At 32.6% G+C, this 20,168-nt stretch overlaps 1 protein-coding gene across 2 annotated transcripts in view; it reads left to right on the top strand.

Moving 5' to 3' along the window:
* The window catches only part of LOC127728024 (nucleoporin NUP188-like), a 101,168-nt gene that overhangs the window by 65,778 nt on the left and 15,222 nt on the right, over positions 1 to 20,168 (top strand). For both annotated transcript variants that reach the window (XM_052235173.1, XM_052235174.1), the window contains exons 36-43: positions 1,356 to 1,441; positions 1,952 to 2,106; positions 3,164 to 3,303; positions 6,271 to 6,402; positions 6,888 to 6,956; positions 8,480 to 8,590; positions 10,120 to 10,278; positions 10,948 to 11,085. In XM_052235173.1, coding sequence (XP_052091133.1) covers positions 1,356 to 1,441; positions 1,952 to 2,106; positions 3,164 to 3,303; positions 6,271 to 6,402; positions 6,888 to 6,956; positions 8,480 to 8,590; positions 10,120 to 10,278; positions 10,948 to 11,085 — 990 coding nt within the window. The remainder of the gene's footprint in view (positions 1 to 1,355; positions 1,442 to 1,951; positions 2,107 to 3,163; positions 3,304 to 6,270; positions 6,403 to 6,887; positions 6,957 to 8,479; positions 8,591 to 10,119; positions 10,279 to 10,947; positions 11,086 to 20,168) is intronic.

The following is a 20,168-nucleotide window of genomic DNA, read 5'->3' as shown; positions in this document are numbered from 1 at the left end:
TTTTGCCCCAACTGTTCAGGGTTGGACCTCTGTGGTCGTATCCAGCAGCGCCCGGCGAAGCAGTTTATTGAGAATTGAGGTTAAACAAAAACATTTTGAGAAAAAAAGGACTATTTTAATGTATTCTATATGGCAGTGAAACACCCTTTAAATATCATTGTTTATAAGGACTAATTTTTTTTACTTAAGAATTCAAAGTCATACCTGCCAACCCTCCTGTTTTGAGTAGGAGACTCCCGCTCAAACGGCGAAATTTCGGAAATCTCCAAATTGCCTGTCCGCTCCCGCACGGGGGTATAGAATCTCCCGCTTTTTGGATTTTTTAACCCGGAATGACCCGCGTTCGTAATTCTCTGGCTTTTTCATTACTGTCAATAGAAATAAATAAACAATCAGAGATCATTTGAAAACTTTGGTCAGTTTTTATGTTCGATTCATAAGTAATCAAAATTCAAACAAGATAGAGGTCTTTGTCTGGACCAATCGGCAGTGTAAAAAAGAAGAAATAGATAACTGCAAATCGAAATGTCAAGCAGACTGAATGAAAGATTTTGAATTTTTACGACCAAGTTCACTGACACTTGGCAATGAATCTTCATTTTGCACATCATGTTCAATCAACTTTTTGGTTTCTTCTGGTGGTCTGTACGACGTTTGAAAGCATGCTTAGTGTGGGTCTCACAACAAAATCAAAATATGGAATGTTATGAGTTAAGAGACTCAAGGGTAATGAAAAAGGCAAAAAAAAAACAATAAAAACACACCTTGTATAGATTATAACCATGAATTGAAGAAATAAAGTATATCTTTTAACTCTTATTGGTGTTTTGTAGATGAATAAATAAACAAGTCATATATTTAACTTGAAAATGCTGTTCGCGCAAAATCTCCCCCTCAGCTGTCATAGCTGAGGGGGGGATCTCCCTCTTTGAAGGTTTCAGAGGTTGGCAGGTATGGAAAGTTAACTAGAAAATTAATTTTCAGCTAAAAACTTAAAGTTGACAATGTACACATGGCATTTAAAGTTTTACGCTGACATTTTGTGACTATAGCTTGTTTTTGAGTAAAAAAAATATAACATTTTTAATGTTATTTTACTTCAGGAAAAGTAGCTTTTATTGTTATTTTTCTTGAAACTGTTGGATATAAGCCCTTAATGATATATGGATTTACCACTTCAGAATTACGCATTTTAAGTAATACTTTCTAAGCATTCAATAAAATTTTGTGATTGTTTCATCAATGAATAATTAACTTTTTTTTTAATATTATATCTTTTGGTATTCAAAGTATGAAATTATCCACAATGTAGATTTTCTGAAATGGCCAACTACAGTATATGCTTACAATTTCAGGTAGCAGAATCATACACAGAATTGAAAATAAAACTGTCACAGAATATCAGTGCATTGATATTCACTTTGATCAAGTTATGGACAAGGTATGAAATTGTACGATAATAAATTCTGTAGGACAAAATTTCATACTCTACCTTAAAAAGTCTGTGCTATCCATTGATAATCAGAAAACTCTCTCTTCTTATGTACTTCTATACTCTGCTCTGTTATCAGATTTTGACCTATTCTCAACATAACTATTATGTAATATTTGCCACTGTTTGTTATTACAGTTTATAAACAATCCTGAATAAGGTACAAAATGTAGGAAAACTTTTAGCTCTGATTTTGACGATCATTTCAAATAATGTAACATTGAATAAACATGCAGTTAAAATAAGGGGAATATTCATTCATTCAGATTAAATTTCTTATTCTTATTCCATAATCGGAATCCTAAAACACCATTGGCCATCATGATTTCAGCTATTTTAAAGATGGCTGTCACAAAATCACTATGGGGACATCAGAAGGTCAGTACTTTAATTTCTGTTCTTCGTCTTGACAGTTGTTGGAAGCTTTGTAAGATGATAACATTATTTCTGTCCTTTCAGTTGTTTAACAAACAGAATGAGAATGATTAAAGAGTTGGAATCTGTAATCACTCAGATGTTATCAAACAGTAAAACATTGATACCAACCATACAACTTGGAATTCTGGGATCAATAACTACCATACTTCAGTATAACAGAGATAATAAAACTATCAGTAAGTAATCATTATTAAAGCATTATTATCAATATATTTTGTGTCTGCTCATTATTTGCTTACAGTGTACACAAAATTATTGATTTGATTGTTAGCTCACCTGACTGAATGCCAAGTGAGTAATTACCATCACTTGGTGTTTGTCATCGTACTTCCTTAACATTTCACAGTTTGATTTTCTTCTCGAGATTCCCTTGAATAGAATGAAACTAAACCTGGTAGAAATGTTCCTTTCAAAGAATTATTACTTTGTTTCCTATTTATTTACAAACATGACCCCTTGTCCATTTCTAGTTTCTGATTAGCTAGACTTTGAAACTTCTCAAAAACTGTTGAATCAATTAGAACCAAATTTGACAAGTATGTTCCTTTTTAGGTTCTTAACAGTAGTCGTTACTTAGTAATTCCAATGTCCACCTTTTACATTGAAACCCAATTTTATAAATTTTATAAATGATACAACTGCAAATATGAATCAAAAAAATATCTAGAAAAAAATATCTAACCATTTAATCAAATTTTTTTCATGCATGAATGTTCTTTAACAGGTATTTACTAAGTGCTGCTACTTTGTTCTTGATATATGGGTCAGTGTGGCTCAAAGGGCTCAGATTGTTCCAAATTTTATAGATCCTCTCCTGACTAACAAGTCAACCACTTAATGAGCTCACAATCAGCATATCCTTATACTCAAGAAAATAAGATTGAAGGGGAGATATTGCCTACAGTATACATACATTTTGTTTCTGTGAGTTTAATAAATTTCTTTATAAAAAGATATTCAGAAATAACTGAAAAATAGAGCTAAAACTTGAACTTGGTATGAATTCACAGATAAATTCTTCTACCAACCAGATAGAAAATACTTCACTGTAAGATCATGTGACCACACTTTTGTAACTGTGAGTTAAACTTTGAAGTGCTGAGAAAAAGTCATTCATTCAACCTTGCTCAGTAACTTTTAGAAGTAGTCTTGCTCTTACTTTTGTTTTGTTGTAGATGGATTTACTATGTACTATTTGCTGCTAAATTCATTTTTTTTGGCTTTTGATTTTAGATTTAGGTGAGAATTCAGCTGTTGCTATACTACCTTCAATGTGTACATTGCTACTACAGAGCTGTCGGGAACTTCCACCCCCAGGGGATCTAACAAACAAATCTGATGACAAAGACAAAATGTCTGATGTTAGAATTAAGGTAATTTAATCCAGATACGGTTTGATTCTTGAAGACAATTTTATTTCACTTTGCTTGTGATAATGCTATAATACATACATTTGAATATTTTAAAAATTGAAAAAATAAGGATATAGAAAAATAGGTTCCTATTCACAAAAGTAATGAAGTTGAATCCATTACCAAACATTTTCTTGTACAACTGTAATTAACGATTTGTGGTTTTAGTAAATTCTTCATCTCTAATCTGAAATCCATGAAGACTTGATATATTGTTGTGATTGATTTAACTGGCGTAAGTAGATGTTCAGTTTATGCTGGTTAAAATTCTGTAGAATACCTCATGGTTTGTTTGTATACAGCAGTTCCATTCTGATAGATTTTGAGCTGTACATTGGCTTATGTTTAGACAGGTTTCACCAGACTTTCTATACTTTTATCTTGTTTTAGCTTCAGATTGTGACCTGTTGTTTGATACAAGAGATCCTACTATTCACCAGACTTTCTATCCCTTTATCTTGTTTCAGCTTCAGATAGTGACCTGTTGTTTGATACAAAAGATCCTACTATTCACCAGACTTTCTATCCCTTTATCTTGTTTTAGCTTCAGATAGTGACCTGTTGTTTGATACAAAAGATCCTACTATTCACCAGACTTTCTATCCCTTTATCTTGTTTTAGCTTCAGATAGTGACTTGTTGTTTGATACAAGAGATCCTAGTATTCACCAGACTTTCTATCCCTTTATCTTGTTTTAGCTTCAGATAGTGACTTTTTGTTTGATACAAGAGATCCTACTATTCACCAGACTTTCTATCCCTTTATCTTGTTTTAGCTTCAGATAGTGACCTGTTGTTTGATACAAGAGATCCTACTATTCACCAGACTTTCTATCCCTTTATCATGTTTTAGCTACAGACAGTGACCTATTGTTTGATACAAGAGATCCTACTATTCACCAGACTTTCTATCCCTTTATCTTGTTTTAGCTTCAGATAGTCACCGGTTGTTTGATACAAGAGATCCTACTATTCACCAGACTTTCTGTCCCTTTATCTTGTTTTAGCTTCAGATAGTGACCTGTTGTTTGATACAAGAGATCCTACTTTTCACCAGACTTTCTATCCCTTTATCTTGTTTTAGCTTCAGATAGTGACCTGTTGTTTGATACAAGAGATCCTACTATTCACCAGACTTTCTATCCCTTTATCTTGTTTTAGCTTCAGATAGTGACCTGTTGTTTGATACAAGAGATCCTACTATTCACCAGACTTTCTATCCCTTTATCTTGTTTTAGCTTCAGCTAGTGACTTGTTGTTTGATACAAGAGATCCTACTATTCACCAGACTTTCTATCCCTTTATCTTGTTTTAGCTTCAGATAGTGACCTGTTGTTTGATACAAGAGATCCTACTGTTCACCAGACTTTCTATCCCTTTATCTTGTTTTAGCTTCAGATAGTGACCTATTGTTTGATACAAGAGATCCTACTATTCACCAGACTTTCTATCCGTTTATCTTGTTTTAGCTTCAGATAGTGACCTGTTGTTTGATACAAGAGATCCTACTATTCACCAGACTTTCTATCCCTTTATCTTGTTTTAGCTTCAGATAGTGACCTGTTGTTTGATACAAGAGATCCTACTATTCACCAGACTTTCTATCCCTTTATCTTGTTTTAGCTTCAGATAGTGACCTGTTGTTTGATACAAGAGATCCTTCTATTCATCAGACTTTCTATCCGTTTATCTTTTTTTAGCTTCAGATAGTGACTTGTTGTTTGATACAAGAGATCCTACTGTTCACCAGACTTTCTATCCCTTTATCTTGTTTTAGCTTCAGATAGTGACCTATTGTTTGATACAAGAGATCCTACTATTCACCAGACTTTCTATCCGTTTATCTTGTTTTAGCTTCAGATAGTAACCTGTTGTTTGATAGAGATCCTTCTATTCATCAGACTTTCTATCTGTTTATCTTTTTTTAGCTTCAGATAGTGACTTGTTGTTTGATACAAGAGATCCTACTATTCACCAGACTTTCTATCCCTTTAACTTGTTTTAGCTTCAGATAGTGACCTGTTGTTTGATACAAGAGATCCTACTATTCACCAGACTTTCTATCCCTTTATCTTGTTTTAGCTTCAGATAGTGACCTGTTGTTTGATACAAGAGATCCTACTATTCACCAGACTTTCTATCCCTTTATCTTGTTTTAGCTTCAGATAGTGACCTGTTGTTTGATACAAGAGATCCTACTATTCACCAGACTTTCTATCCCTTTATCTTGTTTTAGCTTCAGATAGTGACCTGTTGTTTGATACAAGAGATCCTACAATTCACCAGACTTTTTATCCCTTTATCTTGTTTTAGCTTCAGATAGTGACTTGTTGTTTGATACAAGAGATCCTACTATTCACTAGACTTTCTATCCCTTTATCATGTTTTAGCTTCAGATAGTGACCTGTTGTTTGATACAAGAGATCCTACTGTTCATCAGACTTTCTATCCCTTTATCTTGTTTTATCTTCAGATAGTGACCTATTGTTTGATACAAGAGATCCTACTTTTCACCAGACTTTCTATCCGTTTATCTTGTTTTAGCTTCAGATAGTGACCTGTTGTTTGATACAAGAGATCCTACTATTCACCAGACTTTCTATCCCTTTATCTTGTTTTAGCTTCAGATAGTGACCTGTTGTTTGATACAAGAGATCCTACTATTCACCAGACTTTCTATCCCTTTATCTTGTTTTAGCTTCAGATAGTGACCTGTTGTTTGATACAAGAGATCCTACTATTCACCAGACTTTCTATCCCTTTATCTTGTTTTAGCTTCAGATAGTGACCTGTTGTTTGATACAAGAGATCCAACTATTCACCAGACTTTCTATCCCTTTATCTTGTTTTAGCTTCAGATAGTGACCTGTTGTTTGATACAAGAGATCCTACTATTCACCAGACTTTCTATCCCTTTATCTTGTTTAAGCTTCAGATAGTGACCTGTTGTTTGATACAAGAGATCCTACTACAGTGTGAGAGATCTGAGATCTGGTTACCAATAATCCAGGAACACTTGGTGCTATCTACACTACTATCATCCATGGAAATGTACATCAGGGTAAAATACATTCTTTAATCTTCATAAAATCTCATTTTCGATGCTTTTTATATCCAGATTAAACATTGCTTTTTATGCTTACCAAAAAAATATTTCACTTTTCATTTAAGGTGTACCTCAATCAGCCCTGGACATTATCTTTGGTACTGGCATGATTTAAATGATATATTTATGTGTAAAATTGCAGTTCAAAATTATGTATTTATATTGAAATTAAGATCGCAGCTCTCTCTGGTAAAGTTAGCCTAAGATTGTTTTGATTGTTCTGTTTAGGTCTCACAAACATATAATCTTTTTCCTTTTCAAAATGTTGCTTTAAAGCACACCTGATAAAGTTATAGTTATATTTTGTTCACAGAAAATAAAGTATTTCAACAAAGTTTAGAACTAACTAATTTACTACTTTTAAAATCCCTTTCTAATGTTAACATATCATGTTCATGTAATGAAGGTGTCTTTTACTTAGTTCATTTTTTCCTACATAGGCTAGGCAGGCTCTGAGTTATGTCCATGCAGCCTTTCTCTTACTTCTTACCATTGCCAAAAATGAAAAGGTTAGTATTTACAGATCAACACTTTTCTTTTTGATGCAAACATCAATAAACTAAATTGCCTATTATTATATAAGAGAAATTGAAACCAATTTTTGACAAAAAATAAGCAAAGCCTTCTTCTCTAATGAGAAAGGTAAATATGCTAGATATACTTACTGGAGGTGTGATGAGATGATTGAAGCTGTTAATTTTCTCCTTGACAATATTTATGTACGTTTTGGCAATAAAGTTGATCGACAGGTTGTAGGTATTCCTATGGGCACCAATTGCTCCCCTTTAATAGCAGACTTGTTCGTGTACTGTTATGAATCACAGTTTATGACCAAACTCTGTAAAGACCCGTCTAAATTGCTTTTGATTGATAAATTCAACAACACTTACTGTTATCTTGTTGATATTTTTTCGTTAAATAAGAATTTTCTAAATATACTGGCGAAATTTATCCAAAGGAACTTACTTTAAATAAATCAAATATAAACGGTTAATAACTGTCCTTTCCTAGTTTTACATGGGAACTCTACACTAAAATTTATGACAAAAGGGACGATTTTTCGTTCCCTATTGTTAATTTTCCTTTTTTGGACAGCGATGTTCCGTTGGCACCATCTTACGGTTATTATATATCACAACTCGTCGCCATGCCAGTGTCTGTTGTAACGTTTTGGATTTCAATGAATGTAATCTATGTATTACTGGTAAATAAATAAGTCAGGGATTTCGTTACCACAAATTACTTAAACCCTTTACTAAATTCTTCCATAGATATAAAGATTTGGTTTTGAAGTTTGGTTGTACCTGTAGAAAACTTATTTAAAAAATGACAACAATAGAAAAAAAATAAAATGTTTTCATAAAATAAAATGTTTTACCTACCTACCCTACCTAATTTTTTTGGAGGTGAAATAGGAAACACACTATTTATTTTGGCCTAATTCATATAATATTTCACACCAACACATAGTTGAAAAGTTTATCATTTTGTACATAAATTAGTCCGTTAATTTTCTCGTTTGAATTGTTTACATTTGTCATTTCGGAGCCTTTTATAGCTGACTATACGGTATGGACTTTGCTCATTGTTGAAGGCCGTACGGTGACCTATAGTTGTTAATTTCTGTGTCATCTGGTCTCTTGTGGAAAGTTGTCTCATTGGCAACATACCACATCTTCTTATTTTTATATCAATTTTTATGTTCCAGGTTTTAATTTTATTTAAAAAAATTGGAATTAAAATGAATTGCTGTGAAATATTAAAATCAAAGAAATGTTTTCTGTCATAATATTTATATTTTGTACCAGATTTTGTTTTTGTTTCTAATAGTCTTCTATGAAATGAAATGTTTTTGAAAAAGATTTTAAAAGCTATTGAGATGATCTTATGAAAAAACTTGTTGCATTTATTTCATTTTGATTTCACCTTTATTTTTGATTCATTTTAAAAATACATATGTTTTTCAAACTGACATGTAAATTATCCGTTTTTCATGTTTATTTCTATTACATGTTAAAATATCAATTATTAGGGAGCAGAGTCTGTTGTGATGAGTGGTCTTGTTCAGCATACATGCCTGTCAGTTATGCTTCTCTACCAGAAAGAAACAGATTTTTTCCCTAAAACTTTGTCTGCAGGCAAGGTAAGTTGATATTAAAGAATGTCTTTCGTGGTTGACATTGAGATTGCATTAGAATGGTTTGGAATAAAGCTAACTATTTGATGTATCCATACTAAAATGAAATGTTAAAAGACATTTGTCTAGTTGTTGAAGGTCATATCATGACTATTGTATGTCTTTATTGGTTTTATTATTGTCTAGCATTGACAAGAGTCAAAAATTGAGACTAAACTATGCAGTTTCCTGCTGCTGAGGTGGTGTCTACAATGTATTAGTTTGTGATTAGGGCAAATTATGGGGAACCACTAGTGGTAGGTCAGCGATATTTGGTATGCAGTTGTATAAGCATTGGCACATACCATTTCCATGGAGATTTTTTTGGCCCCACCCCTCAGTCATGGTCTATTGTTGACTTTGAAACTTTTGCTTACTTAACAGGTATAAGTTTGTGATTAGGTCAGTTTGAGGGGAACCACTGGTGGTAGGTCAATGATATTTGGTATGCAGACAAACATTGACACATCTCATTTGCATTGAGATCATTAGGTTCGGCCCTCTCAGTCATGGTCTATTGATTTTGAATGTTTTGCATAGTTTAAGTGTCAAAGTTTGTGATTAGATCAGTGTAAGAGGAACCACTCATGTTAAGTAAATGATAGTATTATCATTTGCAAGTCTTCATTTCCATGGAGATTATTTGGCCTCACCCCCTATCAAGGTTCTTTGACTTTGAAACTGTTACATAATTTACAAGTTAAAGTTTGTGTTTAGATTAGTGTTTAGAGAACCACTTGTGATAAGTCAATGGTATTGAATGTTTTGCATAGTTTATATGTTTAAATATTGCCATTTGGATACAATATTTGCATTATACTATCAAAATTACAAAAAGGCAAGACATATCTCTGTGTCAACAGTTTATGTTTTGGGTTGCTGTTTTATTGAAATATATCTCAAAACTTTTAATAATACCATATGATCACTTAAAAGGCTAGATTTTATTGTGAATCATAACATATACTAAGGTTGTTAAGGCACACCTAGCTATTTTGGATTTCCCCAATGAGAGGTGTTGACTCGACTCTTGAAATCCTTCATTACATAATATAAATACAGAAAAACAGGCATTGAAAGTTGCGAAAAAGACGTTTAGGCATATATATACACTAAGGGTTATTTTTAAAAAATATATGAGGTTGGGTGGTTGGATATCACTTTTTTTTTTTACACCTCTACCAAAATTTCATATCATTTGTAACAGAATTGTATTTGCTTCCTTCTCTATTACCAACAGAAAAAATGTTATTACAATGTCCAACTCTCCCATACATTTTCCCTGGAATAGCCCTTACTCAAACCATAGAATGTAGAATACATAACTTCTGACATGTATTAGTTATGCATTTAGTCCTCTTGTGCTTAAAATCCTCCATGGAGAAATTAAAAAGTTGGCAGGTTTGCTATCGATAGGTATATATTGCCATTGAGTCTGTTGGATCTATATTCTCAATAATATTTTTTTCGATGAACATTCTATCACTTTTTTGCAGCCTAAAGAATCTATGGGCAGTACAGAAGATAAAAATCAGTGGCATACTGTATTATGTGTCTGTCTAGATCTGTATGCTACCATACTAGGGTTATTGAAATATTCCTTCCTGGAAGATTCACTCAATTTTGTGGGTGCTCATCAAGACAGAATGCAAGAGGTTATTTATTATTTTGTTTCAGAAAATATGATAATTGCTATAAAGATTTTTTTTTTGATTCAGTAAGATCAATAAGTTAATGTTAAATCTTATATATAACTGTATTAGTCACTATTTACGCTACCTCCGAACCTTACAATATTTTCAAGAAAAATGACATGAAACTTATCCCAATACAATAAATAAAGATGTTAAGTAAATTCTCAAGTGGAACAGTCTGCATCATTTTAATAGTTAGTATTGTTTAAAAAAATGACATTTCTGGGCACACAACACATTTTTCTGAAATAACTTTCATCTGGTATGCTCCAGACTCAAAGGTTTGGAAAGTGGAAAATTAATGGTTGAGAGCATAAAAATTGAAAGGGTCTAAATAGAACACCAAAACCTTTTTAGGCAAATTATGAACATCGTAGTATACTCATAGTAGGTTTATTTTTACTTACTTTGCCTTCATAGATTAGCCATTAAAATTGAACTGGTGTGCAACTTTTTTTTGCACACTAAAATATGAAAAATGTAAAATTAAAACTGTCAAGATAGACACATTATGTTAAAAAATTGTCCTGGTAATTAATGCAAGTGTAACTTTGAAAAATTCAGTCCCAGGTCATATTTGCATAATTAGACAATAATTGGGGTATAAGCTGAACTATTGTATAATTACAGTGTTTAGAGAGGTCTAGAATTACAATGACAGAGGCAGCCATGTTTGAAGCAGAGAAAACGTGTGCCTTTATCAATTTGTTATCAAAGTTTAATAGAGAATGGAGGCTTCATCTAGGTGAATCACTTGTAAAACTACAGGTATACTATTTATATTGTAATTTCAGAGTAAAACAAAAACAAATGGTGTACTTGTGTGTGCATATTCAGGTCTATAGTCATGTAAACTTGATATGCAAATGCATCTGGATATACGCTCACCTTCTACAAGTACAAGGCCACTTGACCATTATTAATATTGCTTGCTTCAAATGAGTGTAAGTATTGTATCATGTATAAGTAATTTTACATTGTAAAATGATCTCAATTATGCAAATTGAGATAAGATGCATCACGGTGGAAAGGATGTGCAGATTAATTTTTTTCTGTCCATGCATACATGTAAATATATGTGATCCTCAAGCTATTTTTACATTCGTTCTATGGAAAGTATTTCAACACATTTCTGTTTATAATCCTTCAATTAGCTATTTAAATATACAATTATGGTGACTTGATTGTAAGTGTTTCTTTTTTACCTATTGCATTTCATTCAAAATCTGACTGAATTTCAATTTGTTTTATAAATCAAACTGTTTAACTGGTCAGATATTTTAACCAACTACTGTGGAATAACCACAGTCAAATCCTCAAAATGCAAAGTGATCAAAATAAAGCATACTTACATTTCTTCCCCTAGAACAATAGTAGCTATCTCAAGGACAACAAACTTTCTATTACTCTCATAACCAGTCAATAAGTTGAGCTGCAATATGCTAGCACAGCAGATTTGCTTTTAGCCTCAATCATTTTAACCTAGATGCTGAAAGGTAAATTTCAAAGATTCATAACTAATGTCTTGCTGTGATACTGAATTTTGATGCAACTTTGTTTTCATGAATGGTACCTATTATAGTGTCATTTAAACGTAATTTTATGTGGCAGTCATGCATTGATCACTTTATACGAGGTATTCAATTTTCATTCCTTCCTATTATATTATTCTGTTTTATTACATAACTGGCACTGTCAAATCAAGTTGTTACATTGGACGGCATACGATTAATGGCTTCTTAGGTCAAGACATTGGTCATGCGACAAAAGGTCAGAGTTTCCCTTTATTTTGTCAATGTGCAAACATACATGTATATACATGTCTGCAATGTGTATGCCTCCTATTGTCTTATTTGTACTCATACATAAATAAAACTTAACTTGTTGAAATCTTGAGTGAATAAGCTTCATTATACTGTACATTTATTAATAAAAAGTTCTGTTAAAAGTATTCTAAAGTATAGAATGAAGTGAGAGAAAAAATTCTGAAAATTTGCGTAGATCACTAGAAATTTCAAAAATTTTCCTTAAATAGGTATGGTGACATATAGAGGCTGATTGATTTTACCATTTGTGGAACAATTTTTTGAAATTTCAAAAGTATTTCTTATCAATTTTGTCACTTAAATTTGTAAAAGTAAAGAATTTTACGCAATTTTACCTGAGGACAAGTTTACGACCCCAAACTAATCAACAGCCACAACAGGTGTCTTAATTTGTTGTTACAGGTAATCCGCTTGTCATTAATGAGCATCAAAATTAATTCATACAAACAGAATCTGTCACTCATCATTGATATTTCAAATTTAAGACATTTTTCATATGATCACACAATTTGCAACGTTTATCGTAGTTTCATTATAACAACATAATTACAGAGACGAAAACTGTAATTAACTCATTTAAAAACTATAATTCTGTTAAAAATGTTAAATTCAGACGTATTTTGTCTTTGCCTGCCCTCACTTTTGATATTAAAATAACAAAGATTGTATTCACTTCTACTGTGTATAATCCTCAAAAGAAGTAGGAGCACATTTGAATACAAGAAAAATAACTCAATTATAATTTTTCCTAGTACAGTTAACTCTCGTTGTCTCGAACTCGGTTGAGTCGAAATTTCGGATGAGTCGAAATTTTCCCGTGGTCCCGAACTTTGTTTCATATAGATACATGTATTTCTACTCCTGATGAGTCGAAATTTCGGATGTCTCGAATTAAATTTACAGTCCCAAGGCTAACAAAAGCATTTAAATTACATTCTTTATGTCGAAGTAATACACATGTGTCAAAACGTAACCTCGGGGATTTAAATCGATTTCATGACAAGGTAATCCGACAGTACACTTGTAATTAAATTTCCGGTCATTGAACACTGTATTGATTTATGACAGAGTATTTACCTATGATTATCTTTGATGTCAATAATGAATAATTTGCTATGCATTGTTATAGATTATCAAAAGTTATTTAGAAGGTTTATAATCAATTAGCCCTAATAATACACTAATTAGCGCTTGCTTGTTCATACATGAGGATTAAGTGAGCAACTCAATACTTCTCAATCAGCGTCTTTAATCTTTTGTTTTCTCTCGCGGTAATACAAAGAAATAAAAGAAAATGAAAAGAAGTTTAAATTTCTCATATTTGAGAAAATATTTACTGATGTTATAAAAAGGTTCCGTTGTTTTTATCCAACATGCCTTTCAGAATGTCTTCTGATGAAACTGTTACACGTGAATCTGGTGAAGGACCCGAGCTTTGTCTCGGGGGGGATAGCCAGATTTACAAATGTTGATCAAGCTAGTGAAGGACCCAGCCTAAAAACTGGGGGGATAACTAGCTCAGCAGTAACAGGCATAGGCATAAAACGTAAATTAGATGCTAAATCATACGAGACATTATGGCAGTAGAGAGAGGTGATAAAACCAAAAAACAAATTGCTTCAGATTTTGGCATTCCTATGTCTACCTTATCAACGTGGTTAAAAAAAAGTGAAGAAATTAAGCAAAAATATCTTTAGGGAGAAATGGGTTCACAAAGAAAAAAATATAGAACTGCTAAATTTCCAGAGGTAGAAGTTGCTCTTTTAAAATGGTTCAAAAATGCTAGGGAACAAAATGTTGCTATATCAGGGGAGTTAATGAGAGAAAAGGCTAAATTTTTTGCAACAAATTAAGGCATTGCAGAAAATGAATTTGAATGCTCTTCTGGTTGGTTAGAACGATTCAAAGGTCGACACAATATTGCTTTCCAAAAAATCTGTGGGGAGTCAAAATCTGTTCAAGAAAATTCAGATGAAATGAATGAATGGAAAAATAAATTGTCCAATCTTCTAAATGACTACTCGCCTGATCAAATTTATAACGCAGATGAAACTGGTTTATTTTTTCGGTTATTACCTGATAAGACTCTAGAATTTAAAGATGTAAAATGCAGTGGTGGCAAACAAAGTAAGGAAAGGTTGACTGCTTTAGTTTGTGCTAATATGTCTGGGAATGATAAATTGCCTATTCTAGTCATTGGCAAATCTAATAATCCTTATTGTTTTAAAAATGTCAAATCATTACCTACTGAGTATGTCACCAACAAAAAGGCTTGGATGACTTCAGAATTTTTCATAAATTGGCTTCATCAAGTTGATAAACAAATGACTAAAAGAAAGAGACGTATAGTCATGATAGTGGACAATTGTCCAGCTCATCCTCATGTTCCTGGTTTAAAGTCAATTAAATTGGTATTTTTACCACCAAACACTAATAGTGTAACTCCACCAATGGACCAAGGTGTAATCAGAAATTTAAAACTTCACTATCGCAAATTAGTCATCCAAAAGCAAATCACTGCCATTGACACTAAAACTGAATTTACAATAACCGTCCTTGACGGAATTCGTATGCTAAATCATGCCTGGAGTAAAGTTACTCAAACAACAATAGCCAATTGTTATCACCATGCAGGTTTCGAATCACCCATCATCGCACCTAGTGACAATATAGACGATGATGCAGACGACGACATTCCCTTGGCTTTACTCTGCAGGATCGGGTTACCAACTGGTACCAGTATAGAAGACTATACTAGCGTTGACGAGAATTTGACAACGTCCGCCGAGATGACAGACACAGATATCATCGAAGATATCATCTCATCTAGATCTGCAACAGACGATCAGAGTGACCAGGATGATGAACCAGTGCCTCCTCCAAGACCGTCAATGTCTTCCGTTTTCGCTGCTCTTAACACATTAAATGCTCATCTCGAGACCGTTCAGAATTCAAACAGCACAATGTCTCACTTGAACTTTGTTAACTCTTTTGTGATGAAACACCACCTTCACAGTTTGTGTGTAAAGCAAAGTGACATATCGATCTTCTTTCAGAAAGCTGAGTCGTCAAAACAGGATTGAAAGACATTCTATATTATCAAAACTATTTGTGTTTAATTAAAGATACAATGTATTTATTTATTATTGTAAAACTGTTTCTATTGTTAGTGCTGATGTGATGATAATTATTAAATTATTGAATACAAATCTTATTTTTATTTATGAAATAATGTAAAATATTATACTGTCGGCTGGAAACCACAAGAAAATGAGTTATTGTATAAAGAAAAAAGAGAGACAAACTAAAAAACACAATTTTATTATAATCATAACAAACAATTACATAAAGATATATCGATCTCAGAGCAGAATATCAATCCCCGACACATATCCACCGGGATTTATTTTTGCCTTACCCAGCTAAGCAAGAGTTGTGTCCATTGGTCTGTCATACTTCCGTAATTCGTTTGTGTCGAACTACGGGTATCTCGAAATATTTCTCTGGTCCGACTGACTTCGAGATAACGAGAGTTGACTGTATTTGAATACCTACTCATGATCTGTCTTTTGAGTTGTGGTGCTAAGTTAACAGGTGGTTGGGGATGGTGCTAGGGTCATAATTTTCTGTATTCTTTATTTTTCATACGCATTTTCTCTATTCTGTATATTTAACTCAAATTAAGCATCTGTTCTTTATTTTTAATTTCAAAATATTTTCTCTATTTATTCTGTAACATATACAGACCATAAGTAAATTAAAAGACAGTAACATCGGCAAATAGATTCTTTATAATTTTACCCCACGCAAACAAAGTTTTATACCTTGCAAACAAAATTTGAAAAGGGTGGGTGTGATATATGAATCAACAAGTCCATTTGTCTGTCTGTCCATCTGTGTGTCTGTCCATCCCTCTTCATGTCTGGTGCATAACTTTTTTTCTTTAAACTAAAGTTAACCAAACTTGGTTTGCAGTTGCATCATGGGGATGGGTGTGCCATATACTAAAATTAAGTCACCCTGACCTTGACTGTGACCCCTATGGTAGTAAAACCTTGTCTAATGCGTGTCCAGTGCATAACTTTTGTACTGTAAAACTTAGAATAACCAAATTTAGTATGCAATTGCATCATGGGCTGGGGATGTGTCACATACTTAAGTTAGGTCACTCTGACCTTGACTTTGACCTTTGACAACTATTATTAGATTCGATTTGTGTCTGGTTTATATCTTTTGTACTTTGATACTTAAGTTAACCAAACTAGGTATGCAGTTGCATCGTGGGCTTGGAGTGTGGTATATACCAAAATTATGTCACTCTGACTTGACCCCTATGATAATTAAACCTTATCTTATGTGTGTCCTGCTTATAACTTTTGTACCCTAAAACTTATGTTGACCAAACTTGGTATGCTGATACATCATAAGATAAGGGTGTCATTTATCAAATTCAGGTCACTCTGACCTTGAATTTGACCTTTTACCCCTATGATAGTAAAACATTGTCTGATTTGTGTTTGGTGCATAACTTTTGTACTGGGGCACATACATTGACAAAACTTTGTATGCAGAAACATCATACTGTCCTTTACCTTGACCTTTAATTTCTGAATTTACAGTTAACGATCTCAGACTTTGTTCCTGGGTCAGTATAATTCTTTCAGATTGAACAGAGGCAATAATTATATAAAATGAATAGCTGAAAAACCAAAAAGCAAAACGTCATTGCCTCAATACTGAATTTCTCAGTAGCAACTAAAATGCATGTACTGGGGGTATAAGTCCCGTTTTGCGTACAGCTCTAGTTTAAATTAGCCCCATTTATCCTGATGTGAGTCCCGGTTTGAAGCATAACAATCACAACAAAAACATACAATATGTATCTTTTGGAAAAAAACAGCTGTTTTGTTTTAATCATTATTGTCATATTTTTATTTACATACTAATGAAATACAGAAATAATAAAATGAAAGTACACATGTTTTTTCCCAATGTATTTAACCCTAATTACTACATTACTCCTATCATGTTATGCTGCTGCCCAAGATAGGCTGGTTTTCTTTTCACGCAAAGGTGACTAAAGCCCTCAAAATCCTAGCTTAAACACTCTATTAGAGAGATATATAATAGGAAGTAAAACCATATTTTTGGTTCTTATTTAATTTATTATTGACCCCAAATTTTCTGGACAGGCAGTTGTGTGAGCTTATTTGAGACGTAGTCTTGATCAAAGGGAGATTTCTCCATACAAGCAAGGTAGGAAATGCAAGTTCAGTAAAACAGCTAATTAGAGTAAAAGTAATGATTGCAGTTATATTTGGAAATTTCTTAAATAACTATTCCATATTTCATATTCTTACACAGTTATCACTGTTAATTAGACAACTGATCTAATATTAGCATTTTAATTATTATATTGGTTGATTGTTGGTTGATTAACATCCACTGGTCTAACTATTATAGGTGTAATTAACAAACAATACAAATAACATTTAGTTTTTATATTAATTATTTATAATTAAAAATATCTACATCATGGCTTTGAGAATGCAATCAGTACCACTCAAAATTCTCCAGTTTGTATATCTTGGCTTTGTCTTTGGAATTTTTAGTTTGATTAGAACTCGGATTACTGCTAATGAATAAATATTGTTCTGAAAAACAGATAGAATATGGTATCTGTATGCCTAAAGAAAGTGTGTTATAAAAGGTTATACTTTCGCCTTCACTGTTAAGTATATGTAAAACATGATTTAGACGCTCTGTAACAAGAAAGTTATTTGATGGTAATGATAGAATGTCTCTTGGTCGAAACTGGTTTTCATAACTATTTACAGAATGGTGTCCTCCGTATATGTTCTTAATATTGCCTGATAGGTCCAAGAAAACAGTCCTTGCATAGCAGTTGTCAGATAGCAAATCAACAACACCAATTATATTGAGGTTATTGGATGTTACACGACGCGGAAGAGTGAATAATGGTTTGTTGTGATGATCATTAAGGAAAACTTTCTCCCTAAATCCTAACTGATTCATCACTATAACCTTTCTTTGTACAACTTCCTGTATAGATTCTTTATCAAAGACACTTATTATGACCTTGTTGTCTTGAGTCGCATGAACACCGAATGGTTGTAATGGTGATACGTTGTAGCAGGAATCCTTTAATTCTGTTGTTCCAGATGGTATTACTTTTAGAATAGGTGAGCCAACAACAGTGAGAAGTAAATCTCCATTCTTCATTTGTGACATGTTTAAGATGGTGCAATTGAAGTTCATCAAAATTTCCAAACCATTGTCAGTTGGAACAACCTTCTTCAACACAGTTTGATCATTTATCCACATTGAACCATCTAGAGAAACATTGAGATTGTAACATGCATTGAGATTTGTTGTGTATTCTCCTATTACTTTCGGCTCTGGGTTATATGGGCATGTGACATTCTTAAGGGAACCAAAGATTTTTTGAAGGTCTGGCATTTTATCCGTACCTGGAGAAAACTTTGGCACATGCTGAAATGTTGTATTTACTGATTCCATTTTTGTCTCAATAGTGTTCATAAAGGTATCGGCTGAAGTGAAAACTGTCATGGCATTTTTTGTTTTTAGTATATTGTTTACAACCTCTTTCTGGTTCAGTAAAGACTTGAGATTTCTTTTCACCTTTTTCTCCTCCTGATTGATAGGTTTTGACACCTTTTCTCGACATTGGCAAAGTTTGTCCAGAAGTTCATTAGCATGTCCATTTACTGCATTTGTTAAAGCTTCCTTATAGTCCAATATTTCTTGCTTTGTCTTATTAAAGCTGGCATGTTCAAGGAATTTAATTTTACGTATTTCTTCTTCGCTACACGTCTGAGTATGGATACCAGTATCAATTTTTTTCTGTGATTTTCTTAATATCTCCATCTTCATTTCAAATCCTTGATTAATTTCTGTCAATTTATGGAATTTGTGAGCTTTTCCAATACACAAATAACACACAAGTTGATTACATGTTTTGCAGAAGTGACAACATTTTTTACCAGAATGTTCATGGCACAGTAAATTTGAAAAGATTGGTTTTTCTTTTTCTGACTTTTTCTCATATTTTCCAATGTCTATCATAGTATGATCCTTTGCTGTAGGGAACTTTGGATGGACTTTGTCACAACATCTTTGACACATCTTTAGTTTGCATTCCATACACTGTTTTGTCACATTTGGTGAACTTTCACATAATTGACAGACCAAGGTAGGCTGTTGAGAAGACAAGGAACTTTCAGATTGTTCTTGTGAAAACAAAGAAGGCTGTGCGTGAAAAAATGCCATTTTATATTTATAAGATATCAAAAGTCTGTTTAACTTCTTTTATATTTTTCAGTCTGTTATAAAACTTTTCCCTAATTCAGTAGACAAACAGATTTAGGGCTAGCAATGTTATATTTTCTGTTGACCTTTTCATATGAAAAAATATTCAGAAAATTTTCTCCCAAGTAAATTTGAGATAAGTCATTTTATATGCAAAAACTGTACAGTTAAAGTTTTGTTCAGTGTACTATGAAGTGTAGATTTTTCAAAAGAAATATATATGAAAAGAATTTGGAGTACAGTTCAGATACAAAATGTACTACAATAGTAAAGATGCTTTTGAAGTAAGCATGTTTTATAGAAATTTGAAGAATCTGAATAATAAAACGACTTAAACAGAACTTTATTACTAGTCACACTGTACAAATGAGTTTATCTAAATTAAAAATTAACAATCAAACATTTAATCAAATTTAAAAGGACTTGTAAAAGTAAAAAGTTGAAGAAGTTAGTTATTTAAAGGCATGTTAAACAATTTTAATGATTACTTTAGTCTTTTATGTTTATGATAGAAGTTAAGTCATAAAGTTTGATTTATTTGAAGTTACCTGTTGTAAATGCGCAACTGAAAGTGGTTTTATTACCTGAATTTTAAAAGTTGGAATAACTTGAAAGATTTGTGTTTATATATATTAAAAATTTATAAATGATGTGAAAAAAAACAAATGTGTATTT

This window comes from Mytilus californianus, unplaced genomic scaffold (assembly GCF_021869535.1).
Source record: "Mytilus californianus isolate M0D057914Y unplaced genomic scaffold, xbMytCali1.0.p SCAF_2, whole genome shotgun sequence".
Taxonomy (NCBI): Eukaryota; Metazoa; Mollusca; class Bivalvia; order Mytilida; family Mytilidae; genus Mytilus; species Mytilus californianus.
This window is presented reverse-complemented; position numbering and strand designations above follow the sequence as displayed.